We start from the raw sequence: 19,712 nt of genomic DNA on the forward strand, positions 1-19,712 counted from the left end.
GGTAGATGTCATATCTTTATTTTCCTCGTACTTGAAGTCGGGTATATGCAATAAATAAATAATAGATTTGGAATTCCTAGTTTTAACTGTCGCTAGCATTGCGAATGTAGCATTGTACTAGTATCACATTTTAACCTTCTGCACAAATAAGTTTTTGTAAATGCAACACTTTAATTGTCATAATAATTTTTAATAATATAAAGAATAAAAATGAAAAAGGTGCAATTTTTAACACAGTTTTTATCAGAAAACACTTCCGTCGTCATCCTAAGTACACGCCAATGTAAGTTTAATTGTTATTTTTTTTAGATTAACACACACAAAACAAGCTTATTAAAAATCAACTACTTTATAATTTAAGCTATTTCGAAAAATCAGGGAGAGTGCCTCGGCTGTGCAACGCCCTTCGACAATACAGGTCCATTCTCATGCAAGTACAACGCTGGCCAGACAATGAAATCCAGATATCCTCCTGTTTTGGTATACCTCCTTAAGATGTCTGTGTTAAATTCTGTCCCCTGTCTGAACTCAAACCTGACAAACACGGGTGGATCACGGATTCTCATTCTCCAACACAGACTCGCACAATGACGGGCGTACAACTTTGTTTTAGGGGACACAGAAACGTCCACCTTTTTCAGAATGGATGGAAGTCTTGCCAGAAACATCTAAAAATTATAGAAAATAATCGTTATTTCTTAAATATTTTGGCATTCGCCCTAGTGCACTGGATTTCTTTGAAATATTTTTGCATTCGCTCCACTGCATTTATTCCTTTGAACATATCATTGTATTGGTAAGCTTCATATATTGGTTCTGCTTACCTCTTCTACAATCGCACAACATGCATTTCCCAACGACAACCTTAGATCTGTAAGGGCTTTCTGAACAGGTACGTCAGCACCAGTGATTTGACGGGTCTGGTAGTAAGAGGCAAATATAAAAGAAAAGTTTAATACATGTATATATATATATATATATATATATATATATATATATATATATATATATATATATATATATATATGTTCCAGAACAAGACTGCCCTAAACCTAATAATTTAAATAGGTCTGAATTACTAGTCAATGTCCTTTTCCTTTATGTTTAAAATCATATTTATTTTTTTATTTAGATCTTTCTATCTAAAATATATAAGAATTTTACGATGGCAAATTCATTTAAAATTTTTTTTTTAAAAATCGCACCTCGTTAGTCCTCTCATCTGCTAATGTAAAAACTGCTTGTCCTATCCTTGTTTCATAATTAGTCTCTGTTTGCACGCAGAAAGTGTATGCTTCCTGGTTAAAAGAATTATCTTATAATTGTCATACATAAAACTTATTGAAATGGAATTTAAAAAAAAACACACCTAAAATCAGTGTTAAACAACCAGACCTGTAATATTTTCAACAGGACTCGTATAGTTTCCTCTTCGTTGTTGTAAGTGTTATCAAGTTCCTCAAAAGCATCCGTCCACTGGTTGTCGTACAACTCGGAGAATTTTTCTGCTATTTTTGTTGGACGATTGGTGTCACTAAGGTCGGTTATTGCTGCATTACCATGAGTTAGCTTGGCACCGGCCACCTTACTTAACCTGCAGTGCAATAGGACTACAATGAACCTTCTTTTAATTTTTTTAGGCAAAGATGATTTTATGCGTAAAAGTAATTTTTGTTAAAGTCCGAAATTTGATAAAATTGTACCTTGTGAGTGCATTATCTTTCTCTTTGGAAACTTCAGCAATATCTACTTTCAGCTGGCTATTTTCGGTTGCTAAATGAGTTACTCTCTCCTGCAGACGTTGTGTTTCTGTGTTCATGGAATTCATTTGATATTGGATCTTTCTAATTTCCTCATCCTTTGAACTGACTTTGTCTTGAAGCATTTTGTTTTCGGCTTGAAGTTTATTCAAACTACCTTCCAAATGTCGAATCACTTGTTCCGAATCATTCTTTCTATAATTTATAAATTGTAAAGAATGTATATACCAAAACCCTTAGCAAAGAATTCTCTACTAATGTGGAACAGCCCTTTGATAAGAGTCATAACTTCCATAAAATAGCCCTTAATGTCCGATAGTTTGTCTTGTCAAAGTTTTCATTTACATGTATACTTCATATTTTTAATTTCATTTGATATTTATGAAAAGGCATGCACTGCTTCATAATTAAAACTTTTTTCTTTTAAACCTCGCTTTTTTCCAAAATTATTGAACAAATTAATTTCTATAATAAAATTACCTTTGCAAAGAATTGTCTTTTTCTTTCAAAACATTTGATAATTCCTGCTGCAGTTTCTTAATTTCTCTTTCATTCTGTGTAAGCCACTCCTGCTGTCGTTCGATTTCTCTCATTTTTTGCTCTGTCTTCACGTTTGAACTCTTAAACTCAGCTTCGATGGCATAATATCTATTGATTTTATCATAATTCTTAAAAAGCATCCTAATGTAGCCCAGTCATAATCAAAGTTTGTGCTCTTGTAAACACTATATTTTAATACATTTTTCATGCAATTTATGTTTTAAAACTTTTAAACCCTATTTTTGCAATACTAATAAAAGCTCAGATCTTACTGGTGCTTCTCTAAGAGAAGTTAAGCCCTTAGAATATCGAATGAAATGAGTCAGAGGTCCAACGGCAGCGTGTTGACTCAGGACCTCCTGGTATTGAGAGGATTATCAATTTTAATTATTTTGAATTAGGTTTGTAAACTATCACAGATTGAGAAATTTGATCATCATTCTCAAGAATACTATGGGACTATTGATTCCTACAATAATAGTGTAAGGCTTCTTAGAAGTACTTATAAGTAATTAGTTTACTGTTTACCTTGTAAGTGCGTTTTCCTTCTCTTTTTTCTCTTCATTAACACTCTTTCTTAATTTAGTATTTTCAATTTCCAGTTCTTTCACCATTTTCTGCATACGTAGAACCTCACTTCTCATGTCATCAATCTGTTTTTCGGTTTCCCCGTACATTTTACTAGTAGCTCTGGCACTTTCTTCTTGGCTTCTTCTGTTGTCCACTTGAAGTTGATTCAAATTATCCTGTAAACCTCTATTAACTTTCTTCAATTCCTTTTCAACGTCATCTTTTCTACAAAGAATAGTATTTATATTATATTTAAATTGAAACACTATATTTTCAAGTATGATTGTTTCAGTAACCGTGTCATATTTAACAAAATTTTATTTTATCAGACTATCGTTCAAACCTTCTCAATGCATCGTCTCTTTCCTTTGTAGTTTCTGAAAGTTCTTGTCGCAGTTGTTTGATATGCTCCTGTAAGCCTTGGATTTCTGACTGTTTTTTTCGAATATCATCTTTTAAATCCCGAATTTCACTTTCCACTTTTGAATCTCTACCAAAACAATTATTTTTAAATTACAAAGAATGGTAAATAAAAACGGAAGTCTTACCCACAGGGGCCGGTAACATACTGTATTTGATTTTACGTAATCATTATATGTATACAAAAAGAGAAAGGGAAACAACGTCAGCCCGAATTTACACAGGGTCGATCTCGGAAAAGACTCGTGTTTTCAATAAAGTACCTTGCAGTTAGTGAAATAACGTCCGGGATCATTCAGCAATAATCACTCTTTAATTAAAATATCATCGCGGTCATTAAAGAATCGTGTAAGTCGTGTTTTGCAGATCCGATAACCTGTCATGCAAGTGATGTAGTCTAAAGAACTGTATTCGGTAAATTAACTAATATTTGCCCCCCAAATCAAATTTTGAGAGATATATTGGTAATTAGGCTTTTTAAACAGAATATATCTGACCAAAGCACTGAAAATTTTCATCAAAATGTCGTCATATGTACGTAATGACGGGCCCTGGTGTAAACATGAAAAAATTTCCGTATTTATTCAAATCGGAGATTTTACCTTTTATTTGCAATTAACAAAAGAAAAAGATGTGTGTTCGAACGCTGGATCAATATTTTGATATAATGTGTAGAAAGATAAAATCAATGAAAATGTGCGAATTTTACCTCGTTTTCGTAAATTTTAAAGTTAAAATTGTTGAAATGGATATCCATTTTGTCCTCTTTCTTGAAAAAGGATATGTAAATAAATAGTTTGTGTTTTATTAAAAATAAAAATTGTAGTATATTCCTGAAGTTATAATTTAATTGGTTAATTTATATTTCTCATATAATTTATTTGAATTCACCCTGTGTAAATTTCTGACGTTTTTCAAAATTCTCTTTTTGTATACACAATATACGCAATATCACAATATGCAGTATGTCACCGGCAATGGTGGTCTCCATATCATATGAATTTAATTTGAAATCTATAACTTTATCAAAGAATTGTCTTTTCTTCCAGAGGCGTGAAAATGTATTTTAAACTGATTTCTATGAAAATTCTTGTTTTCATTTGATTTTCTTGTGTGAATTAATTTTCATTTAAGAAATATAAAAGGATATTTTATTTAATGCAGTTATATCTTTCTATATTGTTTAGACCTTTCCTTTGACGTTTAGTTTCATTGTAATGTGGCAACATAAATGACTGAAAAGAGTATTATTATGATGTGAACAATATTAAGCAATAGACTAAACGTCTTATTGGTGAAATCCTATCGATCCGCGTTACTGCTTCATTAAGTGTATTATATAGTACAGTATGACATCAATTAAAACTTAATGTTCTCTCTTCCAAGTTTTAAATCTACATGTAAATGTTCAATGCCTTTCATATTTTGGCCTGGGCATTACTTTCTATTTGACATATTTTAAAAAAGACTTGGCTTCAGTTCAAAAATGTTTGTGGAGTGAATCTCATATTCATCTCATCTTTCCACTTTCCTAGTTTTAATCCTTATTTTCAAAGGCGGTTATTGCAGAGACTATATCTTACATGTCATCATGATGGTCATTTTTTTTTAATTTGTATTTGAGTCTTAAATTTAATTTATTATTAGCAACTTTTAAATTTAGCCTTTGACATTTGCTAAATTACCAGTTAACATTTCACTTCTGAGGCCAGGCGATTGGTGAAAGAACTCTATATAAGAAATCTATGTTCGATTCTAGTAATCGAAAACATGTGATCGAATTTAAAGATATACAACAATACTACAGTTATCACTTTTTATGGCTCTGCTCCAATTCCATTTTTAAACTGGAGTTTTCTTTTCTCAATTTCTCTTTGTCTTCGTACAAACGATGGTACTCGCTGGTATTTGACAACACTTGTGCTTGATCATTGTCCATCTGCCTACAAAAAGACACGTTGGTTTAAATTTAAAAGTTGGAAAATACTTCGCCTTTTTTAGAGTTTCTTCAGATCTGACTTACTTTGATTGAAGAGATTTAATTTCAATTTCCATGCATTCCATGCGCTTTTTCATAACAGAAATATCTTCTTCTTTTCGACGTATTGCGTTCGAATGCATCAGAGCAATGTCATTCTTTTCCTGTTTTCTGCAATTTAATAATTATAATTTAAAGTAATGCTTAAGTTTTTTTTATAAATGAAATTCTCCTCGAACAGAAATATATAAAACTATACGACTTAAAACAAAACATTGAGACCAACCCTTTGTCAAGATTTCCGATATTATTGAAACAATTCCGTTTATTTCGTTTCACATTATTGACTTAAAATTATCGGAATATTTTCTAATTTTTTCAAGTTAATTAAAAAAAAACCACTCGTACAAAGTTTTCCTTTTTTTCTTATGTTACAATATGCTATACTATGCATTTTCTAAGTGAAGGAAGTTCTGTTGCAATATGTTAAAGGTCCATTACATACTGACTGAACAATTTGTTTAGTACATTAAAACATTATAAGTAAGGGTCATTCTTTGCCACTCATTTGGCGTTTGATTAATACAACAACAGTTAAAGTGTGAAAGCTGTTCGTATAATATGAATAGAATACATGTACTAGTATATACATAGGTTACAAGAGGCCAAAATATTGGGATCCAACTTTTTTCTGAAGAAGAGCATGATCACGATCAACTACGACCCGGGGCTTAGGTGGAGTACGCAAGTTAGCAACATATTATAATAAATAAAGAAATTCCTTTTAGGTTCCCATAGAACATCTAAATAAATCCTCATTAACGCATTGCCTGCGCCAAACTCTTATACACACATTGTAATATTCACCTCTAACCATAAATAAGAGTACAATGGGCTTTTCAAATTGCTATTTAAAATAATTAAGCAGGTCAAAACTAAATCACATCGATATTCCATTTTTTCCATGTCGTGTAAATCCATGTTTGTTAAATTAATTAATACATGTAAAGGTATTAGAATGGGGCTAAATCGAATATCAAACGTTACTAGAAGTAGAGCCATTCCTTTTAATTTAAAAATAATTAAACAACTTTGGATGTAAATTGTATTGCTTTTTTACGAGTTCAAAATTACCGCACAATAATACAACCGTAGTAACGGAAGTGATGTGAAGCGAGGGGAGATAATAACTGATACATAGATCTAGCAGCCATGATGTGTGTTTACATGAGGTAAGATCGACTAAGTGTTTGAAGTAAAAGATACATTCATTAAATATTGAATTTTCCATGGATTCCGAGGACTGGAAATGAGAGGATTGCATGGAAAAGATGATTAAGCTGGTCGTCAAGGGGGGGTGTCCCCATACCAGACCAGATTATACAAAATGTTTTGCGTTCCTTTTTGGAAATCAACCAATGAGAAGCGATTATATAAACAAAATTAAATTATATATTAATAAAATTATAATTTTTCTCTAGAAAAACAGGACACTTCCACATACAAATTGTGGCACCACGTTTTCAGAAGTTATAACAGTTTGAGTTATAGGTACAGTCACGCAATGAGTTACACTTTTTCACCGAAATACATATGAAAATGTCTTTTATATAAAAAAAAAAGTCGAACATGGCTAAGGTGACTCGGGTCAGGCGTGTGACAATTGAGACAGCGCTTTTTATTCTTTTTCTTCCTTTTAATACATTGATTTTCATACACGATCCTACTGGCCAAAAATAAGACCAAAAGAAGTCTTTCTAGGGTTAATAACCAGGATCAGTTTTCCTTACAAACTTCTGTGCTTCTCCTCCAATTCTTTATTTAGTTCCTTTGCAGCAACAAGTTCTCGTTTGAGCGTTTCCATCTCTTGTATATTTGAATGCGAATCAGGTAAAGGTCTCCACCTTGCAGTATCAATATTAGATCTAACAACAAAGCAACATACTAAACAATAAAATAATAAACAATGTTGGTTTAACATCAAGTTATGAACATAAAACATATGTATTTAATTTTTAATTATAATTACTAGTTAAGAATACAATTATTATAAAAGCAAAGAATTCAATTTCCTTCGCTTTATTCGAGTTTCTTTATAGGTTTTAGGAAAATAAAAAAACTTACTGACTTTAAAAGAAGTTTTAATTCATATTTAGAACTTATATCGGAAAAGGTTTATCAAAATAGGTTTCGCACCGTTAAAGTAACTAGTATAGTATTTGATTTTTGAATGATTTCGATGAAATTCTTTTTTTTTTTTTTTTTTCGCGTCTCACTTATGTCCTTATTTCAATATAAATACTGTAAACCAACTTTTATTCGCGACGACCTTTTTTTTCGCGATTTTCTGGGGATAAACTAGTTTGCGACGATCTAGCCTATATTGGATCTGTTGTTAATAGGCACATAGACTTTGAGGACCCTTTCGCGGCGAGGAATATTCGCAATGATGAGGCTCTCGCAAACCTCGCGAAAATTTCTCGCTTGCGAATAAAATTTGGTTTACAGTATCACACAAGAAAACTAAGAATTCACTATTTGATTTTAAATCCCGGTATAATTCCATCGGATAAGACATTTGTTTAAAATACAAGAAAAATAGTAAAATTGGAACAAAAGGACAAGGTCCAACCTGGCCCCTTATTGTCCCCCACTTTCGCGAAAGCGATGGGACATTAAATCTCATTCGTCTGTCCGTCTGTCTTGCTGTCCGTCCGTCACAAAAACTTTAACCTTACTCATAACTTTTGATTTAATGGAGCTATGACTTTCATATCTCACATGTGTATTCCTAGTGACAAAAGCTTTCTTTGGGTACGACCAAATTTGACCTTTTGACCTTGACCTTGGAGTTTTACCCACTTTTACATAAAAATTTTGAATTTTCACTTTGGCCATAATTTTTGAACGGTAGACACTAGGGCTTTCATATTTCACAAATATATTCTTTGTGGCCAGTCCTTTTATTGGATACCAAAAACTTTGACCTTTTGACCTTGGAGATTTCCGTACTTATGAAAAAACTTTAAACTTGGACATAACTTTTGAACGGTAAGGGATAGGGATTTCATATTTCAGATATGTAATTCTTGTGAGGAGACCTTTCATTAGATACCCTTCTGACCCTTTGACCTTGACCTTGAAGTTTGACTCATTTTTTAAATCAACGGCTTTCATACTTCACATATGTAATACTTGTGGCACGACCTTTCATTTGACATAAAGAACTTTGACACTTTGACCTTGGAGTTTGACCTACTTTTTAAAAACATTAACTTTGGCCATAACTTTTGAACGGTTCGGGCAATGGCTTTCATAGTTCATGTATGTAATACTTGTGGCAAGACCCTTCTTAAGAAACTACCAAGGTATATTTAATTTGCATTATAAGTTGAATCTCCACTATACGGGGTCATCAGGTTCACTTCCTTATAACTTTTGATTGAGATGAGATAGGGCTTTCATATCTGACATGTGCATTACCTATGACAAGATTTGACACAATATGTCATAAAAAATGACATCCCACCCACAAAGACACCGAAAGTGGGGGACCACAATTCTTTGAATTTGCTTGTTTGATGTAAAAATCACGATACAGTTAAAATTGTGATCATTTACAGCTGAGAACATAAAATGATGCTTGATTTAAAACAAGCATTAAATTTGATTCAAAGCTTACAGGAGTCCACAACAGGGTGCAGAATAAACACATTTTCCCGAATTTTATCGATTCTGGTGTAATTTCTTAAAATTTAATTTACTTTTCATTATAGAGCACAAGCTCGCTCATCTGAAATTTTTATGCATAAGATTTAACTGATTCCATTGTATGAAATATATAAATCTGGTAGATAAGTAAGCTTGTGCTCTATGTTTTCTGAAACAAAATGTACTGTAAAATCGAAGAAAATTTGCATAAAAATGAGAAAATACGAAAATTATTATTTTTTTTAACTTTCTGTCACTCTTTGTACTGAATGTAACTTTCTTAATAAAGAACTGCTTTGAAAAAAATTGGTTTTGTGTGATAGTTAATAAATCTTTACTTATCTTTTGAACAAAGTCAAATAAATGTCCATGAGACCTATTATTACCAATTATTATATTTAAATGTCTTCTAAAAATTTAGAAACTTTCTATTTTTAATTAAAACATGCCTACTTATTGTAATTAATAATCGTACTTTTTCACAATAAATTTGTAAATTTCTTTATCTAACCGACAGGTTCTATACAGAATAGCCTGCTGTTTCTTCTATAGTTCAGCGAATCTGTCAAAGTAATTTCACAGGATTCTACATAGAAAATTTAATTTAAAACATACCATTAACCAATCAATCCATACAAATAGTTAAAAAAAAACTTACTTCTTTTTCAGTTCCTGATTTTCCTTTTCCAGTGAGTTGTTTTTATTCAGAAGAGCCTGATGCTTATTCTGAAGATCGGTGTATCTGTAGCAATATTTGGACATATAAATATGAATGTTTTCTGATGAAGAGGTATTTAGGATGTAAAGCGTACAAGACGTAGATATCTGGTAAGACGAGTACCATCAAGCTCTAGTACAACAATCAATTTTACAAAATTTAAAATACATGAAATGCTTTTGTATTATTTTCATATTTTAAAGCAAATACTGAAAGAAACTCATGATAAATTTTTGAAGTTGTTTTAATTAATGCTATTTTAGGTATTCTTCAGTATTGTTGTCTTAAAATTAAATTCTTCCTCGATCAAGGAGTTACCAAAATCACATTTGACCTTGACTGATAAATCGTAAATTATTGATATGCATATGACGGACAACCGCAAACAATGAAAATATAATTCTCAATATCTCCCGGCGGTCCTATTACAACCTTGATTCTTTTCAGCATTGACTTTATCAGTGCATTTATCTTTCTCATAGGGGTATTTTTTCAACCCTTCAGACAGAAAACGATCTCCCCACTCAACCAACATTTCGTGAAAACAAGAGGCCCATTGGCCTTAAGGCCAACTGAGTATCCAATAAAAACTTTCCAACAATTGAATTTGATTTATGTTTTAAACCAAATCCATGAAATTCACAATTTTGAAAGAAGCACCATTGCCTATCATAATTCTACACTTAGAATGCTTACTTTGGTTACTTAATACCCAGAGGAAGATCAGAGTAACAAAGATAAAATGCATGTCCACTTTGTAACCAGTAGTGCACCCAATACCACAGGAACCACGGACCCTGGGACTACATATTTCAATTTTTTGGAAATTTTATCATAAATTTTATTTCATCATAAATTGTTGATTAATACCAAATTTCAAAGCATTAATTTATTTTCAGACTATGTAAACACCCCTCCAAATTCCTCTGACCCAGGGGCCCAGAAAATAACCATTTTGGCTTTTAGCTTTCAGCATTTCAGCTTTCTTCATCATAAATATGTACTTAGTTCATTGGCATAATACTTAAGAGCAAAGGAAAAGATTTTCAAATAATTCGTGCATTTTCATGATATAAACATTAGAGCCCGCCCTTAATCAAGAAGCCCTGACCTAGGGGCCCTGAAATTAACAAATCTTCTTCCTCATAACTACGAGGGGCGTTCAATAAATAATGACATTTGGGCTCGGAAAGCAACAAAAAAAACGGTTTTTTATGACTTAGTCTTAATGATTTAACTAAAATATTCTCTTTCAATTAAAACGCATATCTGTAACATTTTCATTCAATCTCTAATTGTTTTTCGATCACATTTTTGAGTATGATCCTGCTGTACTTGTTTTTTTTTTTTCTTTCTGATCGATGTTTTTCTAAGTTTAGGAAATGAAACAAGTCAAAGGTTGCAAGATCTGGCAAATTTTGTTGGTGTGACAAAACATTAACTTTCTCTTTATCCCCAAAACTCCTTTACTGTTCAGGGCCTGTGGGTTTGGACGCCGTCATGAAGACAGTTAATGTAGTGAATTCCTCATTCTGTTTCCTTCCTCTCATAAACCTTTCAATTTTTTTGCTTTCTAGACTCCTCCATAAATTGAACTTCCTCCCCGAATATGAATTTGAACAACAAGACCGCTAATATTTAAGAAAATAGCATATAAAACTGTTTTATGCTCTTGCAATTCTTTGCTCTTCTTAGGCCTTTGCAGTTTTGTCAAGTGCATCTTATTGGAAATTTGTTTTGAGGGCTTAAGGCAAAATGGATTTAAGTTTCATTATCTGTTAGAATTTCATACAAACGTGGATAAGTACAAATTTGATTTTTTTAAATAATTGTTCGGATATTCCTACACACGTCGTTTTCATTCATTTTTCAAAATATAGGGTGACCTTTGAGTATTAAACTTTTTTACTATAAAATGTTTCTTTAAAACAGTATCAAGTATTCCCAAAATGATTTTTATCAATTTTGCTATATGTCTTAAAGTCAATAAAACATAATCAGTGATAATTTGTTGACATTTCGCAAATTTACATCGGTTGTTGTTAGTCACTGTTGCCAAGGACGGTACCCATTTTTCTTTTTTAATACAGTGTCTCGAATAGCCCTTGTTTTCCAGCTTCCCACGATGAAATAATGAGATGAAAAGTGGTCACACAAACTGTTATCAATTCATTAAAGATTCCATGATGAGAAAAAGTCAAGCTTTATGTCATATGACTACTATGTTGTATGTCATCGAGCTAATGACATTATTTACTGAACGTCCCTTGTATGTACATAGTTCATTTGTTTAATACCCAGGCGCACAAAAGAAAATTTTCAAAGAAATAATTCATTTTCACTGTATAATCTTTATAGCCCTGCCCTAGCACTACAACCCCTGACCCTGGGGCCATGAAATTCACAATTTAGGAAGAGGCAGCTTTATTTAACATAACTATGCACTTGGTTAGTTTATTTAATGCCCATGAGGAAAGAAGAATTTCAAAGAATTTATGCATTTTCAATATATAAGCTATACATGTATAGCCCCGCCCTAGCACTAGAACCCTTGAACCTGGGGCCATGAGATTCAAAATTTTGGAAGAGGCAGCTATATTCAACTTATTTATGCACTTGGTTAGTTTATTTAATGCCCTGGAGCAGAAAAGAATAATTTCAAAGAAATAATGCATTTTCACTATATAATCTATGTAGCCCTGCCCTAGCACTAGAATCCCTGACCCTGGGGCCATGAATTTCACAATTTTGGTAGAGGACTCAATGGTAATTACAATCATACCAACAGTTTGACTGCTTCATCTCCAGTAGTAAAGAAGAAGATTTTTACTAATTTTAGTGGTTTTGGCCCCACCCCGAGGCCCCAAGGGTGCAGGGACCATGAAATTCAAAATTTTCGTTTCCTATCACTAATAGATGCTATATGCAAAAATCAGTTGAAATTGGTTCAACGGTTTTAGAGAAGAAGCTGAAAATGTTCAAATGTTAACAAACGACGGACGACGACGGAAGAAAACGAATAGCAATAGGACACCTAAGTTTACTCAGGTGACCTAAAAATACAGATAAAAGACAGGTAAACTATTAACAAATTTTTTAAAAATTTCGGCCACTCAGTCAAAAATATTTTGCATTTTATGGTACTTTGCGTTCCTTTTTTCCTTTCACTGTGTTTAAAATATCAATGCCAATTTTACCAAAAATATACAGACTGAGAGACAGTCGGACGGACGGACAGACGCGTAGGAAACCTACAATTCCCAATAGAAGACTAACAAATAGGGTTGAAAACAGAAAAGATAAAATGGTCCCTGATCAAACTGTAAAAAGAATTAAAAGTATAAAATGAGACAGACGGACAGATGGACTTGGTTGACGACAATGAATCCTAATTTTCTGTTTTGAAAGTGCTTGTATAACCATATTTCTTGATAGACTCCCCTGGTGTCCTTAGGCTATGAGCAACTCATTTCATCTGGGAGAGGATCTTTCAAATCACAAGAAATGCATTTTTAAATAAGTTGTAAAGGATTTTGTTTATTATTATATTGCATGAAAATTGTTCCTACACGCATATAGATGTAAAGAATACTGTGGTTTCATCAATATTCGTTGAGCACCAATTTTCGAGGATTTTGTTGTTGAGCAGATCCACGAATTCTAATGTTCACTGAATAAAGAAATGATATTCATTTGTATAGGTAATGATTTTTTCCACGAAATTTCGTGTTCTCGAAAACGTCTGTTTTACAAAATCCACGAAAATCGGTGCCAACGAAAATTGATAAAACTACAGTAGTCTTAGTGAGGCGTCCATGCAGTTCCTTTTTATTTCAGTACAGATACTGAGTGAAGTTCAACCTTCAGGAAAGGTAAACATAACAGGTATAAGCTCATGGAACATCAAACGTCTAAAAAAAACGTATATCTACAATCCCCCTCAAAAATTGAACTACGAATTTCAAAAAAAATATACAAACCCCTATTTATGCCAAAAAATGCATTTCCTTGTCAATTATATCTATATTTGCTTTTATAATCAAACAAAATTAAGAAAATATATCGTATATCAGAAGGCACAAAATCACTGTATATGCTTACTTTTTAATCCACAAAGAATGTTCAGTATCATCCACTTCATCATTTTGTGACATTCCAGAATATCGATTCCTTCTTAACTCTTCCTCAAAGATTCGATTTATATCATTGCGTATTTTTTCATTTTCTTCTTTAACCCTCTCAAGATTTCTTGAAATCGACTGATTGTGTTCTTCAGACCTCTGAAGGTTTTGTAAGCTAAATACAATGTATATAATAATGAAATGGTTTACAACAAACAGCAATATTAGATAATACATTTTTAAGCCCCAGTTTTTGTATTATACACCTTAACGGCGGGTAAAATCGGCCTAATGGTTGAAGGGCCTGTTGAAGCTGCAAGTTGATTGGGATGAACATTAGTATCTCCTATCTGTTTTAAGATAATGCTCAGAATAAACCGACTATTAGAGAAATGGAAAATTTTACTATTTAAATACTCCATAAAAATGTACCTCGACTATTCTAAACTTAATCTGGTGCAGTATTGTAGAATAATTTACTTTTATACATAACAACATCTCTATAACTTTAAAATTTTCATTTGGAGACTAGACAATTTACAGGAAACCAACGATCAACTTAAATATTTGACATTGTAAACCAATGTGTTGACTGTATAATCACTATTGCAAACAGTATCAATGTACATTGCGTTTCAGTGTAGTACTGAATAATTCCTATCGCTGTAATTGACTAATATTCAACATTGGAGAAAAAAATACAACGTTAGGTTTGCCTAAACGTGAACATAAGAATTTAATTTTTCTGTACTGGACGAAATATGGATCTTGAATATCCAAATTGAAACGAATAATTATATATGGAAAATTATTTTATTTAAACCCAAATTCCATTCAGGTATACTTAAGAACCAGGCAAAGCAAGTATGAGTTTGAGTGCGAATGTAGGGTACAGGGGGCCTGTCACATTCCCATCACTTTTTAGCTCAAGGGCCTTTATATATATATTTCTTTTTGATAAGGCCTTCCTTTGGATTTTGACATAAAACAATAACAATTTTGACCTTAACTTAGGAGTTTGGCCTATTTCGAAAAATTTTACCTTGATCATAACTTTCATACAGTTGCTGCTATATTATATTGTAGATTAACCATATATGTATGATAAGCATACCATACAGTTCTTTTCATTTCGTTTTACGCAGGCATCTTTTCAGTAAAATTGAGTTCTAAATTTCAGCATAACTTTGATTTTCTGATACTTATCTATCTTTTATTCAAAGCAAAGAAATGAATAAATAGAAGAATTGCAAGAAACCATATCTATAAAATATACATATCAAATGTAAACGTTTGGCATATTTTTCCACTGTAAAAGCCAAAGGTACAGTGTATTTCGCCAAAACTTATACTTTTAACGAAAGAGGAAATCAAATTGGCACATATAAAAAATCATATATCAGCAACTTATATTTTCAGCTTTGTCTTGATTGCCTTTTATCTCTGTATTGTCATATTATTAATAAAAGCATTCGCAGTAATCATGCGCTGTTCTATTTTAAATATTTTATGACACATGTAATTACTTCGTATAAACATGCAGTAGTAATGTCCTCTACATTTTTTTAATATTAATTTTAAAAATTCATATTAGATTAGAGGACTTTATCCTTTTAACTTACGTCATGCGATATTCCTTCTTCAACCTCTCTATTTCTAAATCTTTTTTTCCATGAGCAAACAAAATACTGTTTTCTTTCTCTTTCAGTGCGTTTTTCAGAGCGTCTCTCTCGCTTTTTAAGTCACAGAATCTGTTGAAATGATCATACGCAAATTTAGCCTTTAAATCCATATTTTAATGTTTCGGAAGTAAATTTTTATGCCATAGTATAATAATAACACAAGGTATCTAACTCCGAATTACACTCAGTACCCCCCTTCCTCAGAAATGCACTCATTTACAATTTTAGAGTAGATGCAATTGTAAACTATCTATTACCATTGTCTTTTACAACAATTTATCTACAAAAAATATACGGCATGCATGTCTTTGTTTTCGTTTATCTCATTAATCAGCGTACAAATTCTGCTTGCCGAGTGGAAAGTCGAACTAAACCATGAACCATAAAAATTATGAAAGCATGCAGGAAAACTGGTTTTATTTATTTACCTTCTCCACAGATTATCACTTTCTTCGTCTCTCGTCAGAAGCACAATTTTAAATCTACAAAGCAGGAAAAAATAACAGAAAAATATTTCACAGGTTTTGGCTACATCTGATATAAAAAATATTTAGGAGAATTACAAATTCTTGCCATAATTTCTTGTTTATAACAGTCATACATTCTTTGAAATACAATGTTCAGAGTATCATTATCAATACATTTACTATTATACATGTCAGTTAAACCAAGCCTTTAGAATTCCTTCTTCATGTTTACAATCAATTCATCTTTATTTTCAACCATTTCTTGATAACATGCTTGTAATGTACAATTATCAGTGGATTTTTTTTTTTTTATAATTTCACCCAGTATTTCAAAATTTTCTTTTACCTTTCAACTATAAGTGGAAATCTACCTGATTCAACATAAACTGCTTCATTACTGGTGCTTTGTCTGACCTTTAAAACTCTTTTACAATAATTTAGGTGAACATTTTCTATGTCTTAACCCTTGTGAAATCCCCGTACACTAAACAATGATTTGATAAATGTGAAAGATAAATTTGGGGAACGTGTTTTTTTAAGACAATTCCAGCCAAGTTTCAATCAGTATGAAAATAAATGTCCCAAAACTTTATTGAACATTTACAGGACACCACCATTATCAATCCAAAAGATATTCCTTCCTGCAAATGTTCATGACATGCATATCTCAAAAGATGAATTGATGACTTTTTTTATGTGTGTTAAGAGTTTGAAGAAGAAAATACTGTAACAGAAAAAAGAGACGTACAGACTTGGATGACCACAATATATAGTACTGGACACCTTACCCGAATGAGTGGGTTTTAGTCTTACCTGTTAATTCTCTCCTCTTCTTCAAGAAGTTTATCATCCAATCTTCTTATTCGGTACTGCATTTTTTTATTTACATCTTCTAAACTACAAATTAATTTATTTGGTTATATAAGTATCTAAAACTTTACTTTTTGGCCTATTTGATTGAATATTGTAGATCAAAACGATCTTTTGTTTAAGCAATGAATGGAAAAGCGAACAATTACAAACAAGACAGTTTATTGTACCTTTTCTTTTGAGATTCATAATCCATTATTTTTCTTTTTAGATCCCACACTTGGCTTTCTTTTTCTCGTATTTGTTTATCCAGTCTACAAATTCAAATTTATTGAAAGTATCACGAGCTAGCTCAATAAATCATAACAAGTAACTAAAAATTAAAATATATTGACTTGAAAATCGTCATTTTTATTAAGTTTTTCAGAGTTTATCTGTATAAATGTCTAATATGGAATTTATGATATATATACTAAGTATCTATAACATACAATGCATTGTCTGCCAGTGATCTCCTGTACCGTTCGCGAACACGATATACCTCTTCGCTTGGAGTGTCCCTCGTGTTCCTTTGTACTCTGATACATATACATAAATAAAAAATTTTGTGTAGCAAAAAGAAGCACACCAACTCTCTTTCAAATATGTTAAGACGATCGCATAATTTAAGCAAAATTGTCACATCGTATATTTTGAATGAATGAAATTAATGGAATTTTTTCATTATCAATCACGTTTTTGTGTATCAATCGATTGTGATCATTATTGACCAATGCAATGGTTGAAAAGAGTCGGTGACCTACTTTAAAATAGCATAAACCTCCTTTTCAAAAACGCACAAAACGGCTTCTCAGTATCCAAAATTTGCTATATATTTGCATCATGAAGTACATGTATTTTGGAAAGTTTGTCAAAGGTCGTTCAATGATGCACAAAGGTCGGTAACCAAGGTATTTTACAAAGTTAAAGTGCTAACATTTTAATATAAAACTATCAGGTCAAATTCATACGTCTTACGGTTCTCAAGAAATGAACTCACGGACTGGCAGAAAGACACGTTGGATTTATCCTTAAGTGCCACACTGATCTGATGGCATCACAAAAATGTGATCATAGAAATTCATGTTATTGCCACCTAGTTGACGAATTTGCATAGATTCATCTTTAAATCATTGAAACAATTTAAATATTACTTGGGAGGATTTTCGAGGCCAAATACTAACTAGTACCTGGAATTAATTTTCATCTTGGCATAGTCACTTTTAATATCATGTAAAATTTTAAAAAAATCTAATGCTACACTAAATGATAAAACACAAAAAAAATGACAAACGAAAGTGTTCGAATTATTTCATAAATAAACAAAATACGAATCATGAGGGGCAAAATTCACGAACCTTCAGAAATAACAGTTAGGATCAGAAGAGGAGTAGGAATCCCATGCTGACCAGGCTCTTTGTATAGATCACTTATTGACGTAGGCGGAGTTATTTTTTATTAAATTTGCAATTCAAAAAATGATTGAGAACATTTGTATGCAAGTTAGAAAATTTACCTTTCTAGTTCCTCTTGCAATGCTGTTAAACTATCCTTCAGTCTTTTGAATATCAACATGCAAAAAAAAAAATTTAATATATGTCATAATGCATGACGGTAGCTAATGTTTCCTTCAGGTGTTTGAAAAAATTATACAAAGTACTCAGAAGTACAGAGAGCCGGGCTCATTTACAGAGTAGAATGAATTTCTTACATGAATCACGTTTATATTCTGATGAAAAAATTACTAGTATTTTTAAACTATCAATATGAATTATAAGACACTGCCAGTGAGTTTTTCAATCCTAATACCACGGTCCGATTTTGTCAGAATCAGAATTAATCTGGTACCGCAGCTGAATGTAAACAAACAGGCCAGTCTGGTTCCCTCTCCTGCTTTACTTCGTATGTGTAGAGAACTACGATAACACTGATTATCAAAAATCCTTACGCTAATGAACTATGTTCTTTGATTTAGGACTGAAGTTTTCAAAGTCAATACTACTAATGTTTATTTATATAGATAAAACTTCGTTTTATTTGTGTTGCTTTATTTAGCGTTTGCATTATCTCAAAAGAACTATATTTTTGCACGTAACTTTAAAATGGCGACTATGGGGTTGACTCCCTGCCTTGAACAGGATGACGTAAGCCGTCAATTGCTCTTTGTGCAATAAGCCCGGCTAAAAAGTAATTAAAATAACTCATATGAAACGTACGTTGCAATATTACATATTGTATTGCAAACAAGAGGCTCGCGGGCAATATCGCTCACCTGAGCACTTTGGCTAAAATAAAGGATGAAATGTTTTCAGAATTGAAAAGTTTATATTTACATGTATAATGATTCCATCCACTCCAAAGCCTTCAACATAATGGACAAAATTTGAACAAATTTAAATCCGCACTGCCTAAAAATGCTTCTACATGAATAATAATATTTTCACGTTTCATCTTTTCTGATTGATTGGAGCTTGAAAAGAATATTTTTTAAAAGATGCAATTAATTTTTCACAAATTCGAAATATTCAAATTGTACCGAGTAATTGTTTCAAAATTACCAGAGAAATTCTGTCTCAATAATATCCTGTTTTGTAGAGCAGACGTTCACCCAACTCCGGAAAACTGGCTTTAGAGTGTGATTCTCATTAAACAACGGCTTTAGAGTACCCCCCCCCCCTCTTTGAAATGTGACTCTAAAGTAGGATTTTACCTATAGAAGAAAATCTTGCATCAGATTTAATTTTCTTGTGGAAATCCTACTTTGTGTAATAGTTATAGTGCAATTCCACCCAAAGCCAGTCCCCCTAATAAATTTACGTTGAAATTATGCATCCTGTAATTCATAGTATTATATTTTGATGCGAAATGCTCATCAATCGAACAAATTCACCCAAAA

The 19,712-nt window shown here is 32.0% G+C and overlaps 1 protein-coding gene across 1 annotated transcript; it reads right to left on the minus strand.

Annotated features, from left to right (window-relative positions):
- Positions 1 to 223: 223 nt before the first annotated feature.
- On the minus strand, positions 224 to 18,391 carry LOC134251422 (trichohyalin-like). Its single transcript, XM_062733868.1, has 19 exons — positions 18,333 to 18,391; positions 17,269 to 17,355; positions 17,008 to 17,091; positions 16,781 to 16,864; positions 15,929 to 15,982; positions 15,441 to 15,569; positions 13,799 to 13,993; positions 9,638 to 9,721; positions 7,059 to 7,193; positions 5,314 to 5,439; positions 5,105 to 5,233; positions 3,214 to 3,360; positions 2,829 to 3,095; positions 2,241 to 2,408; positions 1,704 to 1,955; positions 1,396 to 1,594; positions 1,206 to 1,298; positions 825 to 920; positions 224 to 668 (listed from the first exon to the last, which is right to left on the minus strand). Exons 1-19 carry the CDS (start codon positions 18,389 to 18,391, stop codon positions 375 to 377), a joined length of 2,682 nt encoding a protein of 893 aa, XP_062589852.1. The 3' UTR covers positions 224 to 374.
- Positions 18,392 to 19,712: the final 1,321 nt, after the last annotated feature.

Source organism: Saccostrea cucullata, unplaced genomic scaffold (genome assembly GCF_032062105.1).
Source record: "Saccostrea cucullata isolate Sc308-1 unplaced genomic scaffold, CSIRO_AGI_Scuc_v1 ctg1031, whole genome shotgun sequence".
Classification (NCBI taxonomy): Eukaryota; Metazoa; Mollusca; class Bivalvia; order Ostreida; family Ostreidae; genus Saccostrea; species Saccostrea cuccullata.

Bases quoted from the DNA above. Each gene is read 5' to 3' on its own strand.
- LOC134251422 (XM_062733868.1), bottom strand. From the start codon at position 18,391: ATGTTGATATTCAAAAGACTGAAGGATAGTTTAACAGCATTGCAAGAG. The intron at 5,234-5,313 runs GTAAGTCAGATC...GTCTTTTTGTAG, and splicing joins ATTAAATCTCTTCAATCAAA to GCAGATGGACAATGATCAAG. The intron at 1,956-2,240 runs GTAATTTTATTA...TATAAATTATAG, and splicing joins AAAGACAATTCTTTGCAAAG to AAAGAATGATTCGGAACAAG.